General features: G+C 38.4%; 1 protein-coding gene across 2 annotated transcripts in view; it reads right to left on the reverse strand.

Annotated features, from left to right (window-relative positions):
- The window catches only part of LOC124595140, a 65,117-nt gene extending 45,688 nt beyond the window's left edge, over positions 1-19,429 (reverse strand). For both annotated transcript variants that reach the window (XM_047133740.1, XM_047133739.1), the window contains exon 1: positions 18,721-19,429. In XM_047133740.1, coding sequence (XP_046989696.1) covers positions 18,721-18,959 — 239 coding nt within the window. In that variant the 5' untranslated portion in view covers positions 18,960-19,429. The remainder of the gene's footprint in view (positions 1-18,720) is intronic.
- Positions 19,430-20,260: the final 831 nt, after the last annotated feature.

A 20,260-nucleotide genomic window follows, 5' to 3' on the forward strand; every position in this document is an offset into this window, starting at 1 on the left:
AATGAAAGAAATCAAGGAAGGTGTTTCAGAAGTTACTCTTCTTATCTCTAAAGAATCACAAGAAAGTAGTTTGCAATAGTGAAAATTCCTCATGCAAGGTATTGTGCGGGTTGTCAAAGATCTCCTTTGAGGTGCTTGCGTAGGAAATCTGCACTGACTTTCTTTAAAAAGTGGGGAAAAAATTGTCACTATTAGCTTTGCAGAAACTGTAAACACCAGATCCATCTGTTATTTGTGCATCATCCACTAGTTGAAGATTAGCTCTTCTCAATATACATTTTATAGTTCCTCCCAAACCATCAAACACAGATTTACCGTGGCGAGTAGCAAAAAAAGGAATCCTCAGCATCAATAGAAAAACCATTTTTGTGCTCACACAAATTTTTAAAGCTTTTTCTATTCTTATATTTAGCAGCATATTCATCAGTAAAATAATGCACTTTCTTCACCTGTCGGTAACGCTCTGCCAGCTACTTAACCATTTCTTTCTGGACAGCATTTACAAATCCTACAACATGTTCCATATTATCATTTATAAAACAGTGGTTCACTATTATCAACTTACTTTCTTCATTTGCCACATAACCACACATGGGATGGATTGTACAGTTGCTTCTTGTCCAGTGGTAACTCTGAATTTCATTCTGAATTACAAAACTGCAGTTTTCAGCAAAGTTCACTAACAGAATTGCTTTTCTGGGGTTAGATATTCTTTCAAGTTTTTCAATGATTTTGACTGACACTTAGATATAAATGACTGTGGTTTAAGTGCCTGTAATTTTGTCATCAACAAGCCTATGTAATCACCAACAGTTGCAGACTGCTTTACCAATTCTGCCTGATGATCTGTGTTTATTCACTGGCTGAACTCAATTTCATCATCAGCATCTTCGTAAGCTAATTTCTGTTTTAACAATTCCGGCAGTTTGTCATCACTGGGACAATTATTACAGTGTTAAACATGCAGTCATAGTTTTCAGAGTCACATACAAGGAATTTTATAAGTTCTTTGTATGTTTCTTCAATGTGTTCCGCATCCAAAAACAGTCTTACATTTTGGTGGGTAACACACACATCCACTGAATGAGTGTCGGCAGCACCAGCTAAAATACACCACTTCGGCCCTAGCGAACAAAATTTAGAAAGACCAATGTAAATGATTGGATTCTCCTATTTAAAACAAGAGTACAGTTCTCTTAAGTTGCAAAGGATGTCTTTTTTGCATATACACGTTCTTCTGAATGCTAACTTTGTCTTTTTCTCCTGGTAACATTTGAGTTGTTGTTGTGGTCTTCAGTCCGAAGACTGGTTTCATGCAGTTCTCCATGCTACTCAGGATAGAGTAGCATGCTTGTTGTGCAAACTTCTTCATCTCCCAGAACCTACTGCAATCTACATCCTTCTGAATCTGTTTAGTGTATTCATCTCTTGGTCTCCCTCGGGTAGAAATCAGTGACAAACGTTACCACTTCATCAGCAATAACTTTCCCCCTTTTTGGTTTAGGAATTGATAAAATACCATTTTCTTTTTTCAGTTTCCTTGCTTGTCAAAACAAATACTTCCTAACAGTGAATTCTGACATTATGTTTTCTTTTGACCAACAGGGTGGAGCTACAGTTAAACCCTGAATTTTTTCAGGTGCTCTTACACTAGCCACTTTTTTTTTATTAACAATGTTATGGCATCAATATCTTTGGCTTTCTTAACAATTTCATCATCAAATGTTTCTTCTTTACGGTCAGAATCTTTAGTACTGCAATCTAATTGCTGGCACACTTCTCCTTCCAAAACATGTTCCACTTTTTCTAGCTTCTTTTTCCTATGTGAAGCCTTGCTGCGATTTGGAATGGAGTGAAGTTTTAAAGAAGAGCACCCCAAATCATGTAAAGTTTTATTTGCATCCTCAATACTTTGATTTTTTAGTACTGACTCGTGAAATGTCACCTCTGGGTCACCTGCATCACTTTCGAGTTTATCACTGATGTCAGTTTTCTGTTCACAAATCTTAATTCAACTTCTTCTTCTCGGTCTGCAGGTTTAAACGGACGGAGCAAGCACTGGAGCATCAGTCACCTCGGCTTACTCTGAAGATGGCTGGACGGTATTCAGCAGAAATATTAGGAGAAGAAGTTGAATTTATGCGGCTGCATGCCTGAAATTTTATGGAACTGAGCACTAATTCACTTAAAACATACTTTATACAAGTGGAATGATACGCCTCACCACAAGCAAATACAACCTGTCTTACAGAAAGACAAAGAGGAACTGAGGCCAAACAGGCTAATTGTTGCATACCAGTTATTCTCAACAATGAATTTCAGCAATTGTTGCATTGTTTTTATGCCTATAAAAGTTTCAAACAAGCTACTGCTGTCTATGAACACTTTTTTTATCACTGTGAACAGGTGATAGGCTGAACAATTAAATCATCTTTAAAAAATTACTGAATTAGTCAAATGAAACGAAATAAATTTTCACACTTAAAGTTAACTTGCCTGCCTAGAATGAGTTATACTTAAGTATGCTAATTTGATACCATTGCATCTGAGTTGGTGAGGCAGCATGTGAATGAACTGACTTAACAAGACCCTTTTCCATCACAGCACAAAGTATTTTGATTTCAGATATGTGAGTCAATTAGCAGAACACCCATTAACATTTTTATTTTAATAGAAAGCTCACAATCTAGGCGATTATTTAAGACCAAACTCAGGTTCCCAGCACGTTGGAGAAATGTGATATAAGCATTTTCCACATCCCTGCAATTTTTCTGAAATCGAAAATTAAAATACATAACATTTTTTAAAAATTTTCCTTGTACCTTTACTGATTCAATAACTGGATATCTGTTAACTATATGCCTTACTTAACCACTGAAAAAATTCTAAATCAAAAGCTTCATAAACACCTGAGTTACGCGCATTTATGTAGATAAGTATAATTTTGCATTGACATTCTTGCAGAGCCCAGTTATCAGAATATCACTACATTTAAAATTTGCTATAAACTAAAGTTGTACTCTGAGACCAAAAAGATTTTGCAATAGTTCCTATGTTATAAGTATAAGCAAACGTGCAAAGTCTTGTGAAAATCTGAGATAGGGGGTTACAAATCCTTGAATTATTATGTGGTTTGATGTGGAATGATACTAACTCTTGAAGCCTTGAAATGTGCAAAAGCAGGCACCAGTCAGTTCATCACTTATTGCTGAAGTTTACATGAAAAAAAAAGAACCCTCAACATTACAATATCATCAAAATATATAAATAGCTGTATCACAGACTATGAAGTTAAACATCTTTTTGTAGCAGGTTCCATTGCATATTTTCAAACAAGTGTTATTGTAACAATTAAAGAGCTAAATTTTTGTCAAAACTAAATGTGTCTGAACATTCTAAACATTTTATCTGAAATCAGTGCCAAAAAATGCAGCACAAAAACCCTTTACCTTTAAGAAAAATTTTCCATTGCCGAGCTGTGTCATGCTATAGCATTTTTCATTAATATTTTTAGACAAACTTATTACATTTTTACGATTATAATTACATAAATTTATTTCATGATATATGTAATGTTCTTGGTTTACTTATTTTGTAAGCAAAAATAAAGTTACTCTTCTTGGACAGTCTTTCAATTATTGTTTCAAACGATTTGTGGTGTCAGTGCGAAGGAGGGACTTCATGTTTTCTTCTTAGACCTATGGAAAGGCATCAATTTCTTCCAGAAGCTCAGCGCACAAATTACAAGAATGGTTGCAGATCTCTCTTGTTGATTATGTTTCCTATGAAATCATTATAGTCATATTACTTTTAAACCAACCAACTTTAAACATTCCCCCTACAATCTAAGAGTAATAATGCTTCAGATCTGGGAGAAGTACAATATCGGCCCTTGCAAGACTCCTATTAGAGAAAGTAAACCTTCACAGATGTTTACAATATTGGACAATATGGAATAAATTAATGTTGAACATAAAGAAAACAAACAGAACGTACTGCAGCACAAAGAGGGCAAGCAAATCATTTACATGATAACTCTAAAAATTTTACAGCACACAAAGTTTTTAGGTATCAACATTGATTGTCAGCTAACATGAAATGAACATACCAAGATGCTGGCAAATTGAATGTCATCATTATGTTATGCTCTTAGGGGGTTAGCATTAGTCTGTAAAAACCATTGTCTTGTGATGACATACTACACCAACATATACTCAGTTCTTTGCTGTGGGATTCTTTTCTGGGGATTGAAGGCACACAACATGGACACTATTTTTAAATTACAGAAAGGAGGCATAAGAATAATAACTGGAAGTATTACTCGGGCTTATGGTAAAGAGTTATTTAGAAAATTGGGCATCCTTACTGCACCAATTGAGTTCATCTACCAATCTGTGGTGTATATCAGGGAAAATATTACTAAAAGCTGCATTACCTGTTCTATACACGCCCATGCAACAAGAACTAGTTTGGAGTTATATTTACCCAGGCAAAAACCTCAAAACATAATTTTACATTATGACATAAAATAGTATAATAAACTGCCGATGGAAGTGCAAATGATTACTAAAATACATGTGCTTAAAACGGCAGCTAAAATGTTTTTTGTAAGTAATGCGTATTACACAATTCGACATTACTTAGAGGTCTCAGACTAGTGGACAGTAACAAAAGGGGAAAACTACAGCACCTTGTGGCATTTCAACACGATTTTGTGCTCTTACAAGTATTTGCCAAGACGCAAAATACATGATACTAATGTCTGTTAGCTTAGCTTTTCAGGTGAACAGTGACATGTAGTTGAATATGAAGAGAAATGAGTCTGGAGTTAATGCAAGGAGCAGAGCACTATCTTCACAGTCCAGGAGTCATTAGTGGGTGTCTCAATGTGTGTGTGGTAGTGAAGATAACGTTTTACACTGCAAGTAAACAGAAACAGTAACCAAAAACAGTTCCAGAGTCATCACTGGGTGATCTCAGTGTGTGTAGCAATGAAAAGCCAAACTATGTTTTACACTACAGGTTATCTGAGCAAATTTTGTGTAAATCAAGGAACATTATACAACAGGGGTTTACCAAGTGAGGCAGCGCAGGTGTTGACACTGACGACCTATTCGGGAGGATGGCATTGCCATGTTCTGCCAACCTGATTTCAGTTTTCCTAGACTGCTAAGGCAAATGCCACGAAGGTTCCCTAATCAAAGCCATGGCTGTTCACTTGTCCTATCCCCATAAATGACCAGTTGTATCCTCATAAAGCATGTTATGTATGCTGTGTTGTATATTTTGGCCTGCTGATTTGGATTGTATTACCTTGACAGATCCTATATCACTGTGAGACGATCCTTGGGCAAATAAAGATAAATTAAATACATAAACAAACTAGATGGAGACCGTGAGTTAATGTTACTAAGACCGTATGATGAGGAGAAAGTTAAGGTTTACATCCCATGGATCATTTACACGATAAACTGTAATGATGTGTGATGAGTTATTTTATAATTGCACTGCAAATTATTTTGTATATATGGCTACATGCTGGCCATATGCATTTTTATAGGTATATGGATGTGAGTTAGTAATTTCTACCCACCACTTATTACATATTAAAATATATGTAATATAAGGTGATGAATTCCTCTCAGGTTACCAGCCGAGTGGTGGTGTCGTCTTGTCGCATTGTTTTGATGAGTTTCACACCCATCACCTTAGAACTCGAGAAGAATTCATCAGTGCAATACGCCGAGAAAGACTGCAATCACATATAATATAAGGTGTTGTTTATAAAAAACTTTCTGTTTGCTTTCAAATTTTACTTTGCTACCTGTCAGACATTTTATATCAATGAGTAAGTTAGCCTATCAAAAAATTTAGGTGCAGCATTGTGCATCCCTTTTTGTGCTATAATGTAATTTTTTCTTCTAGTATTGTAATTATGCTTCCCCATTGTTATTTCTGAACGACAGTGGATTATTTACAATGAGCTAACTGCAGTGGATTATTTACAATGAGCTTCACCACGAAATAAATATACTGTGAGGCAGTAGTCCAAATCCCTCAAACTCCTTAACATGATGTCTACAAGATGATTGTGGGTAACACATATTTTTCTTATAGCACATTTTTGAGCAATGAACACTTTTTTCTTAAAAGATGAATTACCCCAGAACATTATTCCATATGACATTACCGACTGAATGAAAATTTACAAAATATGTCATTGGTTTCTCTCTTCTCATGATTTGCAAAGATTCTAAATGCAAACATAGCTGAACTAAGTTGTTTTAGGAGTTCCAAATGAAGCATTTTCAAGTTTAAATTTTCATCAATATGAACAACTAAAATTTAGAATTTTCTATTATGTTTATTATTTCTTCACCATGTGTTATGCTATCATTGGTATAGTAGTTGGGTGAGGCATTTGCAGAAAACCAGTCAATGATACTTTCAAGAACAACATTTAGCACTTCTTCTGTTGCTATATGTATGCTTGGATTGATTACAATACTAGCATAATCTGCAAAAAGAACTAATTGGGGTTGCTGTATATTAGATGGAAGATCTTTTACCGGTATATATATGAGGTACAACAACGGACCTAAGACTGATCCTTGGAAGCTCCATATATGATTTCTCCCCAGTCACAAGAATCTTCCCGAATTACATTGGTTGAATTACTAAGTCCAGCTTTCTGCATTCTTTTGATTAGATATGACATTATCCATTGGTTGGCTACACCATCAGTCCCATTAAATCTCCACTTATTAAGGAGAAATTGTGATTCACACAATCAAATGCCTCAGAAAGATCACAGAAAATACCAATTGGTGCTACTACAGTATGTTGATGATTTTCACTTATGGACCGTCTGACAGCAACTGAATAAAACACAATTTTAGTGCCATACGCGTTTCGCCTTTATTTTCTGCAAGGCATCATCAGTGGCAGGTTGCGTAGAGAGTTTCTTACATATTACGCTCCTGTTGCATTTTTGGTCTTGTTCTTCTTCCTATGAGCGCCAATTTGCTGTTTTTTCCGCATTCCACAGCACTATGCACTGAACGCTTTTTGTCTACGCAACCTGCCACTGATGATGCCTTGCAGAAAATAAAGGCGAAACGCGTATGGCACTAAAATTGTGTTTTATTCAGTTGCTGTCAGACAGTCCATAAGCGAAAATCATCAACTACCGTAGTATTACGCGCAACTGAGGAGGACAGGACCACAAAAGTTGAAGATACCAATTGGTGCTGTTTCATTACTTAATGCTTGTAAAATTTGGCGACTGAATATGTAAATGGCATACTCAGTAGAACAACTCTTCTGAAATGTGAACTTTGACTTACTGAGGGCATTACTTTTGCTTTGTTTTGTTCTGAACACAAGCATCTGTACATTTAGTAAGCCAGGCAGTGATGACCAAGCTCTCAGCTGATATACATCTACAGAGTGGCAAATTAAGTGTTTATCTTTTCCTTGTAGCATACTTCTGAAATTTCACAGGTGTGTCCATTTAAGAGGTGTAGACTCACATTTTGTAGGTGTAAATTCAGGCAGTCTGTAGAACAGTTTTCAGCCAGCTACATAGCTCACTGAGGCATCAGTGCCCATTTGTGACACATCAGGAGGTAGCAAGTTGCACATCTAAGATTTTGCCTGCTTTTATAGTTTACTTCTTCAGTTAGTTTTGCAAGGATGGGTAGGATGTGTGCATGCTGTGTGCGGATGCAGGAGGAACTGGCCACAGCTTGTGAACAGCTGAATGCGCTTTTGGCTACTATCAGTCACCTTCTGGCTGCTGCCTTGGGGTGTAACGGTGGAGAATCTGGTACATCACATGGGACACCATGTTTTGTCTATGGGCTCTGCTACTGAGGAATCTCCTAGGGTTCCCGACGCAATGGATTTGCCCTCACAGCAGAGTGAGTGGCAGGTAGTAATGCATTTGTGTGGCTCAAAGTGGAGGGCCAATGTGAAGACTGCTCGTCTGGCCTCGCCCATTCACCCTGTGAGAGGACAGTTGGCCACTCCTTCAGCAGGGTACAAGCATACACATGGGTGGAGGGGTTTACTAGTTGTTGGGAACTCCAACGTTGGGCGTGTTATTGAATCTCTTAGACAGATAGTGTTCAGGGCTGGAAAGAAAGCCAATGTGCACTCAGTATGACTGCCAGGGAGGGCCTCATCTGAGATGTGGAGATGGCCTTGCCTGTGGCTATAAAGCATGGAGGGTGCAGCCGACTGAAAGTTGTGGCTCGTGTCAGAACCAACGACGCCTGTCGCATGGGTTCTGACGCCACCCTCAGTTCATACAGGTGACTGGCAGAAGTGGTGAAGACTACTGGCCTCACGCGTGGGGTGCAAGCAGACCTTGCAATTTGCAGCAGTGTTCCTAGAGTTGATCGGAGTCCTCTGGTTTGGAGCCAAGTGCAGGGTCTCAACCAAAGGATTTGTCAACTCTCTACTGGTCTTGGCTGCAAATTTCTAGACCTGCGTTATTGGTTGGGTGAGGCTTTTTAAGCCACGTGGTAGTTTGAGGTACTCCGATGAACACTCGCCAGTCGATGCGCAGCGAGCAAAGTCAGATGGCATTCAGAGTAGAGACAAGTCAACTGTCAAAATTTTATCACTAAATTGTCAGAGTATTCATAACGAAGTTGCAGAATTTACTGCCTTCCAGGAAAGTTCTCATGCTCAAATTATTCTCAGGACCGAGACCTGGCTGAAATCCGAAGTGGAAAGCTCTAAGATATTTAAAGAGTCATGGAAAATGTATAAGAATGATATATTAGAGGGCATAGGAGTGGGAGTGTTCATTGGTTTTGACAAAAATATTGTGTCAACTGAGGTCAAAGTTGAGAGTGACAGTGAAGTAATCTGGTCGCATATAACAGGTGTAGGTGAAACCAAGTGAATTGTTGGATGTTTTTGCTGGTCGCGTGATTCTGCTGTGACAGTTCTAGAGTCATTCAAACATTGTCTGTGGTCAGTAGAGCGTAAATACCCAAATTATGCATTACAAGTTGGAAGGGACTTTAACCTCCCAAGTACAGACTGGGAAGCCTAAGGATTCTTTGCAGTGGAAACAGATAGACAGATGTGCAAAGTAATTTTGAACACGTTTTCTGAAAACTATCTTGAGCGGCTACTTCGGCAACCCACACGCAATAGAAATGTCTTCGACTCTGCAGCTACATATAGGCTGGAGCTTATCAACAATGTCATTATAGAATTGGGGATTAGTTACCATGATGTCATTATAGCAACTATGGTTACAAAAGTTCATAAATCACTTAAGAAGGCTAGATGAGTGTTTCTGCTAGAAAGTGGAGATAAGCAGTTGCTAGCACCTGACTTAGTGAATTGACATCAGCTAGTTCTAGTAAGTTGGACGAGGAGGAATTACGGGCAAAGCTCAAACAGATTGTAAATTGCAGTCTGGAGAATTATGTACCTAGTAAGTGGATTAAGGACAGAAAAGACCCACCATGGTTCAATAACGAGAAAATGCTGAGGAAGCAGAGGCTGCTGAACTCTCGGTTCAAAAGAGAGAGTGTAACTGACGACAAGCAAAGGTTAGATGCATGCGCCTGTGAAAAGATTTATGACGGAAACATACAACTGCTAACACTGTTGTACCTCAGCAAAAGATCCAGCAGAGAACCCAAAAAAAATCTGGTCCTATGTGAAATAGCTATGTGGGCCTAAGGCTTGGGCTTCCATCCAGTCACTTGCTGACCAGTCTGATATGACATCTGAAGACAGAAAAACCGAAGCTGAAGTTTTAAATTTCACATTCAAGAAATCGCTCATGCAGGAGAACTGTACAAACACATCATCCTATGACATTTGAACAGACTCTTGTATCAATGACATAGTAGTAAGCATCTCTGGCATAGAGAAACAACCGAAGGAGTTGAAAACAACCAGGTTCAGATGTTATCCCAATTCACTTTATCAAAGATTACTCTATGGCAATGGTCCCTTACCTAGCTTCTATTTATCATGACTCTCTCACCCAGCGCAAAGTCCCAAGTCACTGGAAAAAAGCATACATGACTCCTGTGTATAAGGAGGGCAAAAGAGCAGACCTGCAAATTTACAGACCAATATCCCTAACATCAGTTTGCTGCAGAATCCTTGAACATATTCTCAGTTCAAATATAATAAATTTTCTTGAGACCGAGAAGCTTATGTGCACAAATTGGCATGGTTTTAGAAAGAACTGCTAGTGTGAAACTCAGCTTGCCCTTTTCTCACAGGATATACTGCGAACAATGGATGAAGGGCAACAGGCAGATTCCATATTTCTAGATTTCCAGAAAGCATTTGATATGTTGCTCCATTGCAGGGTGTTAAAGAAGGTATGGACATATGGAATAGCTTCAAAAATATGTGAGTGGCTAAAAAACATCTTAAATTATAGAATTTGACGGTGAGTGTTCATCAGAGACAAGGATATTGTAAGGAGTACCTCAGGGAAGTGTGATAGGACCACTATTATTCGCTATGTACATAAATGATCTGGTGGACAGGGTGGGCAGCAATCTGCAGTTGTCTGCTGAGGTGTACACTAAGGTGTCGAAGTTGAGTGACTGTAGGAGGATACAAGACGACTTACGAGGGTTGTTTTTTGAGTAAGGGCCATTTTTATTTTTTAAAAAAAGATACAAACACTTTTGTAAAAAAACTTTTATTTTCTGATTCTACACACTTTTACCTATTTTTCTACATAGTTGTCTTGTTTATTTAAGCACTTGTCATACCGTACAACAAAGTTTTTAATTCCTTCTTCAAAGAATTCGGCCGCCTGCTCCGACAGCCAAGAGTTCACGGCTGCTTTCACTTCATCGTCGTCATTGAAGCGCTGCCCACCAAGATGGTGTTTCAGGTACCGGAAAAGGTGAAAATCGCTAGGAGGAAGGTCGGGACTGTATGGTGCATGGTCCAAAACTTCCCAGCCAAAAGAATCAATCAAATCCTGAGTCTTTTGAGAGGTGTGAGGCCTAGCGTTATCGTGCAGGAGCAAAACTCCTTTTGTCAGCATGCCGCGCCTTTTGTTTTGAATTGCTCTGCGGAGCTTCTTTAGAGTTGCACAGTAGGCATCTGAGTTAATTATTGTTCCTCGTGGCATAAAGTCCACTAGCAAAACACCGCGCCGGTCCCAGAACACAGTTGCCATAATCTTGCGCTTTGACAGCGTCTGTTTGGCTTTGACCTTGACGGGTGAGGTTGTGTGTCGCCATTCCATCGATTGTCGCTTGCTTTCGGGAGCGATATGGGATACCCATGTTTCATCTCCAGTGACAATTTGACTCAACATGTCATCCCCTTCTTCCTTGTAACGAATCAAAAAGTACAATGAAGTGGCAAATCTCTTCCCTTTGTGGTCCTCTGTGAGGAGTCTGGGTACCCACCGAGAACACAGTTTCTTAAAGTTTAGGTTTTCAGACACAATTTTGTACAAAACCGATCTTGAAACTTGTGGAAATTCCAAAGAAAGAGTGGAAATTGTGAATCTTCTGTCCTCACGAATCTTTGTTTCGACTGCAGCCACCAAATCATCAGTGATCAGACAGTGATCACAGAGGGCCGGCCTGAGCGTTCTTCGTCATGGTCGTTTTGACGGCCATTTTTAAACTCTCTAACCCACTGACGCACTTTACCTTCACTCATTGCATTCAAGCCATAAACTTCTGTTAACTGACGATGAATTTCTGCAGCTGATAGGCTTCTCGCGGTCAAAAAACATATCACTGACCGTATCTCACACGCGGCAGGTGATTCAATAATCGTAAACATAAAGTAGCACAGCGATGCGTACACGTCAGCTACAGAGCTGCAACTTGCATCAGTGTGAACGGGAAGGATGCCGGCGAGTGGCGCAGTGGCTTGTTGCGGCATCCACGCGAACTACGGGACTATACGTGCGAACGGCCCTTACTTAAAAAACAACCCTCATAGACAAAATTTCTTGTTGTCATGAATTTGTCTACTAGTTCTAAATGCAGATGAGTAGAAAAAACAAACCCATAATGTATGGATGCAGCATTAATAGTGTGCTGCAGGAAACAGTCATGCCAGTTAAATATTTAGACATAATGTTGCAAACCAAAACAAAATGAAATGAGCATTTAAGGATTAAAGCAGGCATGGTGAATGGTCACCTTCAGCTTACGGCAGAATTTGGGGCAAGTGTTCAAATGTGTGTGAATTCCCAATGGGCCAAACTGCTTAGGTCATCGGTCCCTAGACATACACACTACTTAAACTAACCTATGCTGAGATCAACACATACACCCACGCCCAAGGGAGGGCTCGAACCTCCGGCGGGAGGGGTGGGGCAAGTGTGGTTCATCTCTAAAGGAAACTGCATATTTGACATTAGTGCGATCCATCATTGAGTACTGTTTGAGTGTTTGGGACCCGCACCAGGTTGGATTATGGGAAGACATCAAAGCAATTCAGAAGTGAGCTGCTAGATTTGTTACTGGTAGGTTCGTACAACATGCAAGTATTATGGAGATGCTTTGGGAACACAACTGGGAATTGCTGGAGGGAAGGAGACATTCTTTTCGAGAAACATTATTGAAAAAATTTAGAGAACTGGCATTTTACACTGACTGCAGAATGATTCTGCTGTCTCCAGCACACAAGGACCATGAAGATAAGATACAAGAAATTAGGGCTCATACGGAGGCATATAGAGTCATTTTTCTCTTGTTCTATTTGCGAGTGGAACAGGAAAGGAAATGACTAGCAGTAGTACAGGGTATCCTCCACAAAGTGCTGTACAGTTGACTACAAAGTATCGATATAGCCTAGATGTATGTGGGATGTTATTCTAGAATACATCAACTTCTCAAAAATTTAGGAAAATTTTGTCAATAATTAAAAAGATTAGTAGCCACTGACATCTCTCTCACCATCATTCTTATGCAAGAGTTTAACAATGGTATATTTCAATGTCTCTGGAAGAATCCCTCGAGTTAATATTGCATTACATATTTCAGGTAAGACAGGGCTTATTATATGGGAACAAATATTTAATTCCCTGGAGGAAACAACATCAAATTAAGGGGGGGCTTTTATTCTTGAGAGAATATGTATTTTCTTAATTTCAGAAGGAGAAGTTGGTGCTAGATTTTCATGGTTGAATTTTATAAAAGTCACTTTTCCAATGTACTGGCGTGACTTTCTCTTGAACTATTTGTCCCTTAATTTTCTACTTTACTTAAGAAATGATTATTAAACATAAGTTTTATATTAGCAATTGACTCTAACAGCATATAACCAAAATGGAAAAGGAGACAATTTTGCCAAAATGACATATCTCACAGAACTGCTCTGGAACAGACAAGAAGGGAAGAGGATAAGAATTTCCTAATGCTTTAAAAGCAAAAAGGACTACAGGCCTAGACGGACAGTGTAAATCAGAAATTAGATCTCTGGCTCCAACGGAAAAATGCGTTATGAAGAATTGTATTGTCAATGATCGTCTTGGGGTGCATCAAAACTGAGACGATTCCCCGTCAAGCAGTGGAAGCTGTTGCCGGTGATGACAGTAATAAGTTGCTTCTTACTGTTCAGTTCAAATGGCTCTGAGCACTATGGGACTTAACATCTGAGGTCATCAGTCCCCTATAACTACTTAAACCTAACTAACCTAAGGACATTACACACATCCATGCCCCAGGCAGGATTCGAACCTGCGACCGTAGCGGTCGAGCAGTTCCAGACTGAAGCGCCTAGAACCGCTCAGCCACAGCGACCGGCTACTGTTCAGTAAAGGCCAGCAACAGCAACAACTGAAGCAGCAGCAGCAACAATTCTAGCATGCTTCACTTTGTTACAAGCACTCCCTCTAAAATCATTAATAGCTGCAAAATCAGTGACACAAATAAGTTTTACATCTTTGATTGCTACTGCATCTGCATCTACATACATATCCTGCAAGCCCCTAAACGGTGCATGGCAAAAGTTACCTTGTACCACTAGTTATTTCTTGTCCTGTTCCACTCGCAAATAAAGTGAGGGAAAAATGATTGTTTATGTGCCTCCGTACGAGCCCTAATTTCTCTTGTCTTATGTTTGTGGTCCTTACATGAAATATACATTAACAGCAGTAGAACAGTTCTGCAGCCAGCTCCAAATGCCAGTTTCCTAAATTTTCTCAAAAATGTTTCAGGAAAGGGTGTCTTCTTCTCTCCAGAAACTCCGCCTTGAGTTCACGAAGCAACTCAGCTGAAACACACTTTCCTACAATACTACCAATAAATTGAAGTCAACCATTCGCCTTCCCTACTCCCGTCCTTACGTGCTCATTCCATTTCATATTGCTTTGTATTCTTATGCCTAGATATTTAATTGACATGACAGTGTCAAGTAGTACACTATTAATGCTGTATTAGAACGTTACAGGAGTGCTTTTCTTATTCATCTGAATTAAATTACACTTTTCTACATTTAGACTGAGCTGCCATGCATCACACCAACTAGAAATTTTGTTTGAGTCATCATGTATACACTTACAGTCATTCAACGACGACATCTTCCTGTACATCAGTGATGATACCTTCCCATACACGGCTGTATCATCAGCAAACAGCCACAGATTGCCGCACACCCTGTCCATCAGTTCATTTACGTATTTAGAGTGTAAGAGCTGTCCTATCATATTTCCCCAGGGCACTCCAACAATATCCTTGTCCCTGATGAGTACTCTGCATTGAGGACCATGTACTGGATTCTAATTGTTAAGAAATCTTTGAGACTCTCACATATCTGGCAGCCTATTATGTATGTTCATATAGAAAATATTAAATAAATAAAAGGGGAGGGGGAGAGGGAGAGGGAGGGAGGGAGAAAAGTAAGTATGGTTCAAACTTAACCTTAATGTCTGCCAAGAATTAGTGTTGCACAGATATGGGAAGCTGCTTGCAGCATTCAAAGGTGTTGGAAAGGTTGATACACTGGCAACGACTAAGTTTTCAAGGTAATGAGCAGATACTGATAGCTCCTATAGTTCCAATATGTTCTAGAGAAGTGAAACCTTGGCTATTTACCACATACTAGAAAAGTAGGGAATAACTGAATTAAATCTTGAAAAATTGTTTAATGGTGATCTGTTGTATCTTCCTTGGTGTCAATCATACTTTGAAGGGGCTGTCTCGACTTTTCAAAAGACACTGAGAAACCTGAATGAAACTGACAAGAAATTTTACATGCTGGTAGCAATGAAGTCCCTGGTAACGTCCACTCTACCATTCTTGGATTTCTTGAGCATCATCATTCCTTGTCAAAACAATGGAATAATGCTTACTAAGAACTTTTGGAGTTCACTGGTCACAATACAAACACTACAATATCATTTCATATTCGAAGAGCTCTATGTTCTGCCAGATGAATAACAGGTGCACATTTTGCATTCAACACCAATTTTAGTTATATAACAAGAACTCTTCAAGAACATGTATTTCCTTTGGGGATGTATTTCCTTGTCCTAATTTATGTAAAGATCTGTATTCTGTCATCAAATGCAACTTTTCATGATTTCCTGTTCACAAATTTAGCTGATACATTATCAAAATATTGATCTGGAAAACAGCACAGCTGCTATGACATAATCTCTGAACCACCTCCGGTACTTACTTCTTGACACTATGACTCTCTCCGAATTTGATGACAATGTTCTGACAGCAGTTAAGCAAAATATGTTGCTAATTATGCAAGCAGATGAAAGTGAAAAAGACATTTTGTAGCCAGGGTAACTATAGATGAAAGTGAAAAAGATATTTTGTAATCAGGGTAACTATAGGTTAGGATTATACATTGCTGCAGAACAGAAATTTCCGAAAATTCTCCAAAATAATCTTAAAAAATCCTGTAGGCCTAATTTCTTTTTTTGAAAAAGAGTGAAATTTTTTTCAAGGCCTCATTAGTGTTACACAAGTCCCTTTATTAGGAGGTGCTGTTAATAGTGTTATCACTTTGTAAGGCAAGAGAGAATGAACTATGTCCCAATGTTCCAGCCGTAACCTATCAATTGCATAACATCAAATCGATAAGTTTGGAATTTATACACCATAAGGTGAACATTGAAATTGTCAAAACTCATGCTCCAATAAAATAATTCCAGAATGAGAGCAATTAACTGCAAATTAGAATATATAGCACAGAACCAGTGGCAACGGAGACCCATGATTCAATAAAATACCTAGGGAAAAGATGTCACTCCCCAAAACTGTTATAACAGACTCAGTGTCAAAAATGTTGAGGTACTAATATGAACCGAACGTGGGCCAAGCGGACACAGCATGAATGAAAACTAACTATGCACAAGATGGAGAGGGCCTGGCAACCAGAATATAATTTACTTGGTAAACAACAGAAATTGGGAATCATATTACTGGATTTAACGATAAATTTAAATCAAGTTGTGATAGAAAGTGGTGAATAAACAGCATTGTGGTGGTTCAATAAATAAATCTGGAAGTATAAATAGCATAACTAAAATATACATATTTTAAAATTATTTACAAATGATTATTTAATGCTTCTATACTAAGCAGGTTTTAAAACAGCAATACATATCCGTTATGCAAGTTATAAAAGTGTTCCATTGGGGAAGTTCAGGCAATCAAAATTAGCCAAAGTGCTACAGTTTTTCAGCTCAGTTTGGTTGTTCAAGTCCAAAATGTTACAGTATTTCAGCTCAGTCTGATAGTTCTGTGGTGTATGAAAAACTGCCACTTCTTCTTAAACATTTAAGATGTTTCCTTTGCAGTCTTAAATAAGATCTTAAAATTATTCTCCATGCAGGACACTAATTTATAGTAGTAACTTTAAGGAGTTTGGTTGTTGCCTGGTAGGTGCCCAATCGAGCTAAAATATTACACAGGCTTATTTTTTGTTGAGTGGGACACAATGATCATATGGAAGCAGCAAAATTTTACCTACTGCAGAATTACCTGTAGCTGAGTAACCCTAATGTTCACTCACATACATGAATTTTTTCTGTACTAATGTTAAATCCACTTTAAGCCTCTGTAGACTAATCAATATTATTTCTTGTTGAAAACTGTTGCGTTTGGTGCAATGAATATCTACAGTAATTGAGGGCTAGTCCATTGTATTTCATAATCTGCAGTTATAGATTTACTGGAACAAATTCATCGAAATATATGTCTCTTTTTTTAATTTTAAAAATAAATACCTCAATTTAGATTTCTGAATGGGGGATTATTAAAGATTGCACTTATTAAAATATTCCAGGTTATTATCACATGGTAAGTTAAATCAGACCACATCATAACAGCCTGGAGTAATTTAATAAGTGTCACACTTCCAGCTGTGATGGATTATATTTTATGAATGAGGCCTATCATGAAGAAATTGTGGAGGGGCGGGGGGGGGGGGGGGGGGGGGGGGGGAACAACAGAAAAAGCTATGTTATCAGATTGAATAGTGTAATGACAAGTTGTGGTTGTACACTTTACATGAATTATTGAAGAGAAATGGAAAGAGTGGATCAGACACGTTTTGGAGCAATGTCGAATGTCTCCCATTGCTGTTGAGGATAATTTTGGAACAGCACAGTACCAGGAGAAGATCCTTCAACATCTTGTCCAGGTCCACAGTCAACATTCTGCTGATGGGTTTCCTGTCAAGACAATAATGCACAAGCATACTGAGCTCAACTTGCGGATACCTCCTTCCAGGAGACATAAAAACAGAACCGAATGACCTGTGGTATTTGATAACATGAACCTGATTGAAAATGCTGGGGACCAGTTGCGACTTGTCATAACAAGAACCCTTTTCACATTCCAGACAAGCTCATGAATAGCAGCACAGCAGACTGGGTTAAGCTTTAGCGGTGTTGCCTTGACCACTTTGTTTTGATTTCACTGTAGTGCAAAGAAATGCACTTTCAAACAGAGTTCCTTTATTTTTGTTGTTATTTTGCTTTAAGTCCTTGTATGTCTCGTAAGACTTATTTCCTAATTCACAACTTCCCTTAAATAAAAGTTCGCACATAGGCTATTTGTGGTGATGCAGGTGCTGCACAACTTTTTTTGAGCAGTTTATAAGTGGCACATGGGTAAGGTTCGTTTTGGTTGTGGGGAAGATAAAGGTATCATTAACATTTCTGACCTCACAATTATAAAGAAAGTGAGAATTAATAGATAACAATCAGGATGCAACTAAGATTTGCCAACTCAAGAGCATGGAAAGATGCTAAAAACACAGCTTGAAAACAATGAAAATTAAGCACAGAGCAAAATGATTGCTTTCATTTGCTGCCAACAACAAAAACCAATGAATAACAAAAGTAAAGTAAACTCTATGGCACTCAAACCAGAATGGGCTTCTGCCATGACTTAAGATAGAATGCAGTCTTTCACTCACCGCAGAGCTAGGGTGCCCTTTTAGGTCATGTTTTATCAATTCACTCCTGTGGCTAGTTTTACTAGGCACAGTCTGAACCCACAAGTTATCCCAAACTGCGACATAGCAAAAACGAACTTCTCTCTTAATAGGTAATACAGCACTGATGATCGTCATATTAGCGTACCAAACTAAATTGTGGGGTTGCAAGTTGTAATTTTATTTTTCTACTTAACGTCAGTAATGGTACTACTGTTATTGATAACAGTCAATATATTATTCTGTTCCGAAAGCATATGCAACATACACTAGTTATATATGAGAACCAACCTGTTTGTGATACTCTGACGCACAATTTCACCCATCAAAGGTGGCAAGGAATCAAACTGGGCAGCAAGTTCCGCTTGTAAGGCTTCTGCCTCAATGCCCCGCCTGCGTAAAATTAAAGAGGTTGTCTGATATGTTCGAATATGCTGAACAAGGTTTATTTCTTGTTCTAGGTGACTTAAAATTAAACTCATGCACAGCTCCTCCAGTGCAGGCGGCGTTAATTTGCGTTGAGGTGGCATTCTGATCTATACAGATGAAGCTAGTATAACCTTTTTAAATTCAGACAAGATGTCAAATAAGTCAATTAGGTAACAATAACCGCAAATCAGCACAACGGTAGCTGCCTGCACGTTAAGTAAATTCTCATTAAACGAATAATATTTGTTTCCAGGTGGCTGTAAGTAGTTTTTCTATTTATGAACCGGTCACACAAACATATCGCACAGGCAGTGTATACGTTCTTAACATCATCGTCCTTTTCCCGCAATAATTGTCCTGAACAAGCCTGGCCCTCATATACGTAGCTTTACAAAGCAGTTATAGCATTGCGTTTAACAAATTACGCCGTCTACTGAGTGACACACAAAAACCGCCTGAAATAACACGCCTAATGAATTCAATGTTGCTATACACAAAAACTCAAACAACCCGCTAACAACAAACGGCCATAACAAACATGACATCTCTCGCTCATGTCTACACTCTACAGGTGTTGATCAAGTACTTTGGAGAAGTTTTCGCTGAAGATCTTTGATGTTGGAAGACGCCAGGCTAGTAAGTGTACGTTGCGTTAGTAAAAAATTAAAACATTATTTACGCCTCGTACACACTTCTAGCAACATACTAAACATGATTTCAATTTTTTAATTAGGACTGAATGTGAATACAGGTCACGAATCTGAATACAGTCAATAATATTTATACCATAATTTTAGAAACTAGGCCGGTAGAACAGTGCAGCGACACTTCAGTCTCAGTTAAAAACAGTTTCATAACAACTCATTGTATAAAGAATGTAAAAAAACTTGTGAGTAAAGGCATCCTCCGTGTAAAATGTAACTTCTGGTTACACGAAAAATGTGAGAATGTGTATCTCAAGTTCGTAAATGTCGATATTAGGTGGTCATGTCGTAACTGTGTTACAGATGAGCGTGATTTTCTCAACACGATAAATTTCAAAGACGAAATTAACGCGTTAATGAATAGTTCTTTCAGAAAAGAAATAGTAATCTTGAGGTAAGAAAACGCGAAACTGTTAAATGAAAATTTTATGGATTCGTGGAATCAGTGAATCAGTGACGGAAAATGAAAAAAAAAAGCAATTGTTTGGTACCTTGGTTTGGAGAGAGAGGGACCAAACTAAAGGGCCATCAGTCCCAAAACCAGTCAAATTCAAAGTGTTAAAAGCCATATACAAACCAAAAAAGTTAGAATAATGACGAAGATCGCGTAGAAAGAAATACAAAATATGTCGAACCTAGAAATAAATATCAGTGGCTGGCAGTAACTACAAAAAGCAAAGGAAGAAAGCATCTAGATA

The sequence above is a fragment of the Schistocerca americana genome, chromosome 2, assembly GCF_021461395.2.
Source record: "Schistocerca americana isolate TAMUIC-IGC-003095 chromosome 2, iqSchAmer2.1, whole genome shotgun sequence".
NCBI lineage: Eukaryota > Metazoa > Arthropoda > Insecta > Orthoptera > Acrididae > Schistocerca > Schistocerca americana.